General features: G+C 40.5%; 1 protein-coding gene across 1 annotated transcript; it reads left to right on the top strand.

Moving 5' to 3' along the window:
- Positions 1 to 289: 289 nt before the first annotated feature.
- On the top strand, positions 290 to 7,425 carry LOC105567606 (homeobox protein Nkx-3.2). Its single transcript, XM_012022587.1, has 3 exons — positions 290 to 1,650; positions 5,426 to 5,642; positions 5,811 to 7,425. Exons 1-3 carry the CDS (start codon positions 1,182 to 1,184, stop codon positions 6,133 to 6,135), a joined length of 1,011 nt encoding a protein of 336 aa, XP_011877977.1. The 5' UTR covers positions 290 to 1,181; the 3' UTR covers positions 6,136 to 7,425.
- The last annotated feature ends 236 nt before the right edge of the window (positions 7,426 to 7,661 follow it).

Genomic DNA, 7,661 nt, shown 5'->3' with positions numbered 1-7,661 from the left:
TCATCTTCGCTGACACGGATGACAAAACGAGAAAATCTCTAAAGTGCCCGTACGTTTCTGGCGGGGTCGATCGCGATGATCTAAAAATCCCCCGCGATCCCACTCCGCGGCAGAATCTTTCTCGACCTGTGCCTCCGCCTGGATTGGCCGCCGTGGAAAAGCGACGTCGCGGGAAAAGCTGTGGATTGGCCGTAGGGCGAGGCTTGCGTCGTGACGGAAGCATCGCGTCCGATCGCACGTAGAGCACCCAAAGCTCCACCTACCTCAGAACGCGCGGTATTCGCGCGTGCAAGCTCGCTTAGGAGAGCCGAGATCGGGAGGGTGGGCGAAAGAAGAACGTCATCGAGCTCGTTAAGGAGAGAAGAGAACGATCATTTCTATGACATGCAGTGAGACAGTGATCGATAGCTGATGAGAGCGTCGTCGGAATCTGATAAGCGTCGAGCTTCGCATCTCTCGGTGACAAAACCGCCTAGAAGGTCTACGTGGAAGGTACGGAGACCTTCGTGAAAACAGAAAGAGATACGGGAGGAGAAGAGGGCGAGAAGAGGGCGAAGCGTCTCTTAGGTGGGGGTTGGTCGAGCGAAAGAGGGAGGCTCTTCTCGAGGGAGGAAGGGAGAGCTGCGGGTTGAGTGTGGTAATTCGAAAAATAAGTCTCCGCGGGCGACAAGCACACTTGACCGAAGCACACTCGAATCGGAAGGGTCGAGCACTCGGGAATAACAATTAATAAACGCCAGTCGGCCTACCAGCGAGCCTCTGGCCGCTCGAGGGCCTCCAAGGATTATGTGAACGCGGAAGACGCCTAACATTCGTCGGCCGAGCCTCCGTTCCAACGTGTCGACAACGGGCAAGCGAGAACGACAGCATGCGTGGCTGAGGAAAGTTAACGTACAATCTTTCCGTTTGTTTTTTTCGAGTTTATAAAGGTGAAAGAAGTCAAGGTTTTTCGTGAAGAAGAGACAAGGTAGTGTGAATTTACACGGTGAGAATGCGTAACATGTGACGCGGACGAGCTTTCCCGTGCGTGGACAATCTACGACGATTGTAACTATGAGGAAGAAGATCGAGGAAGACGAGAGGATCTGAAGAGAGGAGACATCGAGAGCACGGAAAGAGTTGTTTCGAAGTAGCTCTCATTACGATCGTCGCGAGGAAGAGAACAGTAGCAAAGCGGCGTGATGGAAGACGACAAACGCAGCGAAGCCTCGCCGAAGCCCCTTCAACCGACCCCTTTTAGTATCGCTGACATCCTCAGCCGGAGAAATTCTTGCGCGGATTCAAGAAGATGCGACCTGGAGAAAGTCCAGGCCGCCGTCTCCACGCCGATGAGAAGACACAATCGCGAGTACGAGCGCGTGGAGAACGAGCAGCTTGACGGAAGCTACGATCATGATCAGGTGATTCATTATCCGAGGCTGCCCACTCCGGAGTTAAGCATGGCGCACGAGTTGGATATCTTAAGAAGAAACCTGGCGCAAGCGAATTTGTCAAATTTCGGAGGCATCCCGCACTTGAGCCAAGGAACATTCAAGAATCACTTCGAGACTTTGGGAAACTTGACGGCGTATCCGCCTGTTAAAGAGCCGATGGAGACTTCACATAGACAGCAGGACGAAGCCTTAGACATGAGTAAAAATAAATATCTAGGTACGTCATCAACTATCCGCATGCAATATGGAAAGCATTCACGCATAATTCTGCATCTACAAGAAGCGCGTCGCGAATTTCTTTTCATTCTGAAGTGAAGTGTCAAAGTAACAATATGTTTGAATTCTCCGTCATTATTTCTGCAGTACCGAATTAAGTCAAATAATAATCTCTAACGGCAATTAGTAAATAACTTCATGTGCAATCACGGAATCGAATTTTCTTCCAAAACAGAGATTGTTATTTAGAAGATTATGTTAACTCTAGAATCCCAAGTGTCTAAAACTTAAGTAAATCTTAAACTAAAGTTTACTCAGCTTATCTTCATTTATTCACGACTCTAAGGAAAGTAATTCTAAAAAATCTAAGGAAAGGAAACCGCAATTCAAAGCTTCTTTTAATAGTGTAGAAGACATCGAGGGAGATAATTCTGTTAATGTCTCATATTTTTGCGACTGAGCAAAGTTGAAAAAAGTTATAATAAAAAGACGAAATACATGTTTCCTTAAAATTCACCTTTCTTCATGTTGGTCTGCGTAAAGTTCACCCATGTTTAAAATTCTAGAGTTAAGCACCGTAGCGATTTATTCTCAATCGCGTAAAGTCTCCAGGAAAGTAAAATCAATTTTTTTTTCGCAAAAGTAGTCAATCCGATCCATAACACGTCGCGAGCAAAGACAATATCTTAAAGATCCTGGAAGATGGTGACCTGCCAGAGGGTCTTGTATCGGGCACGAGGATGCGGGCTTAAGAGGTCATTTGAGCAGATACGCGCGTAACAGGCGAGCTCTTTTCAAGGGTTTTTAAAGTTAACCCGAGCGCAGATAACATAATTGAATGTAATTTTAGTAGCATAAGTGGCACTCGACTCGGCAGACGTCACGAGTACCGGCTACTTCTTGCACTTGTTCGATCTCTGGCCACACTCTGTTCCTCTGTGTCTCAAGCACGCAAGGATTCGCGGATTACCTCCGTTTAGACGAAACCGTTTTAGATCAAGGTTACGATCGCTAACCATTTCCGAGTAAACGTTCGTGATTGATTTATTCGTGACAGATGTAGCACTACGTGTTCCATATAGGATAGCAATAATTCTTAGTTAATCGTTTGCATCCGCTAGCGCTATATACATGCTGTGCTACATATTGCACGCAAATATAATGCGTCAGTGTGTTACGCCATAAACTAGCAATATTTTATATTTAATTAATTGAACTGTTTTGTGCCGTATGCACGTTATGTACTGCACGCAAGATAAGGACAGTTTACCTTTGCATCCCTCTGTACCGCGTCCATTTTTTTTTCGTAGTATTCGCCCTCGTTATTGATACGAAAGTATAGAATTACGTGGCGGAATAGTGTTATCTTAGTATGAAGGTAAACAGATACTCTCCCTCGCATTGACTGCTTTGTGAAATCAATCATGATTAACAGCATTCATGATAGGATGTACGCAGGATTTTTATTTTGTATTCCTTTAGAACAATGTACCTTTGTAAAAGGTACATTGTTCACCATTTAAGACATAAGATTCCAATCGCCATTAACCGTAACCGAATTAATTTCTTCACCCCGGATTCAGCAAATTATTGTATGTATTAAAATTGGAAATATTTTATAACTTTGTGTGTTGTGTCTCTACAATTGCACATATTGCATTATTAAGAAGAAAACTAAATAGCTTAGGAAAGTCATCGATAAGACTCGATACAAAGTGGCCTCAGGATGCGTTTAGAGAAGAACATTTATAGAAAAAATAAAAATTTAATTATCGAGATAAAGTGATACAAATATCATTAAATATAGAATAGTTAACATTACGAAGGAGCGTCTACTCTTAAGCGAAGAATCGTCACCTGAAACCGCACGACAGCATATTGTTTGCAGCGGTTCGAGGGTGAAGAGGTAGACACGAGCTGGCACCGATTCAAGGTGCACTCAGAAAATTACGAGTCCACTTTCGAGGGGAAATCTCTCCAGTCATTTAATATGATAATGGGTAGAATCGGCGTTGTCGCGACAAATTAATTCTTAACCACTCATTACGGTAATAATTGAGAGAAAATCCTTCCCGATTTTCGTGTCCTTTCGCGACGGAGGAGCCGAAAAGTGTTTTAGTGGTTTCGAAGGATCATCGATGTAATCGGAGTCAATCGACGCCACTTGCTCGCCTGGAGCTGAACTCTCGATATAGACTCGATATAAACATCCATAGGATGTTTGACGAGCACCGAAGGATGGACGCATTAGCCGGACGAGATGGCATCTAGTCGACGTCGAAAGTGATCAAATATAGATCTCTCTAAATGCTTCGCGTCTCCTGCTGACCACCGACGATAAACATTGACGTAGGATGAGCGTTTCGAGCGCGAAATAATTATGATACTGTTGGACAACTTCGCAATTTATATTCGCTCTCGAATTTAGAAAAATTTATCAAATTGTTTCCCGTATTAATTTAAAATACGTAAAAGCATTCGCTCTTCTCCGAATACATTTTATTGATAAAACGATAAAACGAAATTACGGTAAATTATTGCGACTTTAGAAGAATTATCTTTTCTACGCTAAAAATAACGTTTTTAGATATCAAAATATTAATTGTTTTTTTACTAGATGAAGTCAATAATTCGAAATCTGTTAGAGTCGAATTAATCGGCGCGCCTCCGCGAGGAAAAGTGCTCGAGACAAAAACTTTAGCTTTACATCGAAATGAAGTTTCAAAAAGATAAATTTTATTTAAGATTATTTTCAGTTTCAAATGCACGAAAATTCCCTCGCGTTAATACGAATAAAAAGAATCTGCAAGTGTACACTTTAAAATCAAAGCATATGTGTGGACAATTATTTCGCCTAGCGATGCAAATAACTTACGTTATCTCGTTTACTAATTTATATACATTACTTTTTGTTCGTAATGAGAGGTATGTATCGCCAAGTAGCGGATCAAGCGCGTTGCCAAGTAGAAGAAGCTAGTGTGATCTGCAATACGATTGTACTCTAGTGCCACTGGTTAAACTTAGAGGAGAATTACCGCGGAACAGAAGCGTAAACATGTCGGAGTAGCGAGTACATGTGTTAATGTTTGTACGAGACATCAAAAGCAAGCGAGGTTCTCTCTCGCTCTTTCTCTCTCCGATCGTTCACCGTCTCTATGGCTGCTCGCTGATGGTTACTCCGACTTTCGGGCTAAACGATTGCCTTACGGTATAGTTGCAGATTCTCGCGCAAATCTAAATATTTATCCGCAAACGAATTTGAACGGCAAGCTCGCATTATGCGAAAAATGAGACTCCACCATTCGTCGATATGCGAAAGCTTAAACGCTCTGTTCTTTTAATAAACGAGCTATAACGATTTATAGATACACGTTAGACTGGGTTAAATTCTGACAAATGTAATCTATATTATATATATATATATATATATACAAAATAGAATGTCTGTCTGTATCCTGTTCCCTATTAACTCTTAGACCCTTTAATCGATCTGGATCAAATTTTATATAGATACTCCCTAGGACCCTGCGGAAAATATAAGCTACCATCAAACCTGAATACCCCTCCCTCTGATTTCATCCTCTAGATCTTTTGTGACATAAAAAACCCGGACTATGGCGGAGAGTTTACGCTAATAAATAATAAAATTGAAATTATATGAAAGTTATAATAAAAACTTTATCTGTTAAGCCTTTATTAATTAAAATTTATCCACACGGCACCTAATAGATCGCAATTTTATTAATAAAATAGAGGTTCGTTCGCCTATCTTACAGATGAGGCAGAGGACGACGCGTACGAATCGCAAAATTCAGGCCAAAGTTTGCAGAACAGAAAAAAGCGCAGCAGGGCAGCGTTCTCGCATGCACAAGTCTATGAACTGGAGAGAAGATTTGCCGCTCAAAAGTATCTGTCCGGTCCGGAAAGGGCAGACCTAGCACGTGGCTTAAAACTAACAGAGACGCAAGTGAAGATCTGGTTTCAGAATCGACGGTGCAATCTTTTATCTATGCTTACACACATGTCGTAATGTTCCTAGATTTAATGTGAAAGTTTCGAGAAATATAATTTCGAAAAAGTAACTTTTGTCAATTTTCTTACAAGGAAAATATCTTTTCCCTTCCAACTACGATTTCACCAACTGTCGTTAACTGACTTCAGGTATAAGACCAAGCGGCGCCAACAGCAGGAATTGGGCGCCCTCGTGAACTCTGGAAGCGCCAGGCGTGTGGCGGTGCGCGTCCTGGTACACCCAGATGAACATCTGAGGGGATTGCCTCTTCGTGGTTCCGGACAACTTCCCGGGCAAATGTCGAGCCCGCAAATTCATCCCGCGAACAAAGCGCTCGGCGGTTTCCCGTATTATTGCCTGCCGTACCACCCGCTACTCTGCCCACCCCTACATGCCACCCACGTTCAGGTACAAAGCCCGATCACACCCGATTTCGATCCAAATCAAATTTCGAAGATCAAAGACGAGAAGTGAACGATAGACTTCTCTGGAAGTACCGACTATCGTTCCACGTCTAAACGAAGATGATGGTACTTCAGAGAATGATGCAAAATATCATCATTTAGAGAATGACACTTTTTAGATAGAGATATCGTGAGGAATATACAAAAAACTCTTTTTGGAAAGTTTATCATTTTGCCCGAGAAATGAATTGAAAGACTTGGGCAATAGTGTGTTCGACTACAGGAAAATCGTATATATGTGTAAAAATTTTACATTGTTTTTATATAACTTTAATAATGATAATTTTTTTAAAGCGAAAAACTTAAAAATACATTCGAAATTTGACTACACCTATACTAGATGTTATATTTTATGACATTTTTTAATATCTCATTTAATAACAACTCTAACTTAACACACATTAGCGGCCGTTGCTATTTTTTTTTAGATTAATATCTTATTTCTTCTAGAAACGATAGGATTCTAAAATTTTACGACTTTTCATTAATCATTGGATCAATCGCTTGATTGAGGAAAAGTCACAAAATTTTAAAATCCTATCTTTTATACAAGAGACAGGATATTAATCTAAAAAAATTGGAAACGGTCAGAAATGATCGTTCGATACTTTTAGTGTTAACACGTTATTTCTAAGACTTTCAATTGCATTTCTATCTATGTACACACTTTATGCGCATAGAAGGTTGGTTCTTCGGAATTACATTAACATGCATAAATAACTGGATTTATTCGTCATCTAATAGCTGTCTGAGATCATCGCGTATTTATTATAATTCAATGGCGATGTAAAAGCAATCGTGTAAATTAGTCTGTAAATAAGTGTATAAAATACGAAATATCAAGTCTTCTGTATTTTCTTCTGTTATTTGAGGTATCAAACTTTAAACTTGAAAGGGAGTAGAATTTTTAAATCAAGTTAATGGTTTTATTAGCTTCCTATTAATCCTTTGATGTTTTTGGATTTCAAAGTTTCATATCTCGGAAAGAAGAAAAATAAAGATGACGTTGCACAACTATTATATTATAAAATTATCGTGCTTTTTATCTTAATTGAGAGAATGTTGTCTGATGTAGAAATTACAGAGCACGATTGTTCGAAAGTGAAAATGAAAAACGTGTTCTTCAAATTACTAATGGAATATGTGCAATTAGTAGCGAAACGTGTGTAATGTAAAATGTAAAATGAATTAAATATTTAATGCTAATTAAATTTGTTTAACATGCGCCATGCGTGTATCATGTTCAAATTCAATTTATTGTTTAAGTACAGACGCGTAAATGTCTTTAAATATATGTATATCGACCAAGATCTATCGTGAAAGTTTGCTTTTTTTCAATTTCCCTCCCTCCTCGCGGTCCTTTCTCTCCATCTCGAGAAAAATACAAAGGTGCAGGTGGAAAATAGGTTTTCTTATACAATATTGCAACTGACTTTCTCATAAGGGTTTTAATGGCTGTGTCTGGGTGGGCCCAGCAGACATCAGATATGTTTATTCAGACGCGGCGACGAGCAGACTTAACCGACGGACGAGAAA

This window comes from Vollenhovia emeryi, unplaced genomic scaffold (genome assembly GCF_000949405.1).
Source record: "Vollenhovia emeryi isolate VEMERY1.0 unplaced genomic scaffold, V.emery_V1.0 DF939136.1, whole genome shotgun sequence".
In the NCBI taxonomy this organism is placed as follows: domain Eukaryota; kingdom Metazoa; phylum Arthropoda; class Insecta; order Hymenoptera; family Formicidae; genus Vollenhovia; species Vollenhovia emeryi.
The sequence above is the reverse complement of the archived record's forward strand: the minus strand, read 5'-3'. Positions and strand labels throughout refer to the sequence as shown.

What these genes read in the sequence shown, in the direction of transcription:
- LOC105567606 (XM_012022587.1), top strand. Translation starts at nt 1,182, where the DNA reads ATGGAAGACGACAAACGCAGCGAAGCCTCGCCGAAGCCCCTTCAACCG. An exon ending in GAGTAAAAATAAATATCTAG is followed by an intron (nt 1,651 to 5,425) that starts GTACGTCATCAA and finishes CCTATCTTACAG; the next exon opens with ATGAGGCAGAGGACGACGCG. An exon ending in ATCTGGTTTCAGAATCGACG is followed by an intron (nt 5,643 to 5,810) that starts GTGCAATCTTTT and finishes AACTGACTTCAG; the next exon opens with GTATAAGACCAAGCGGCGCC.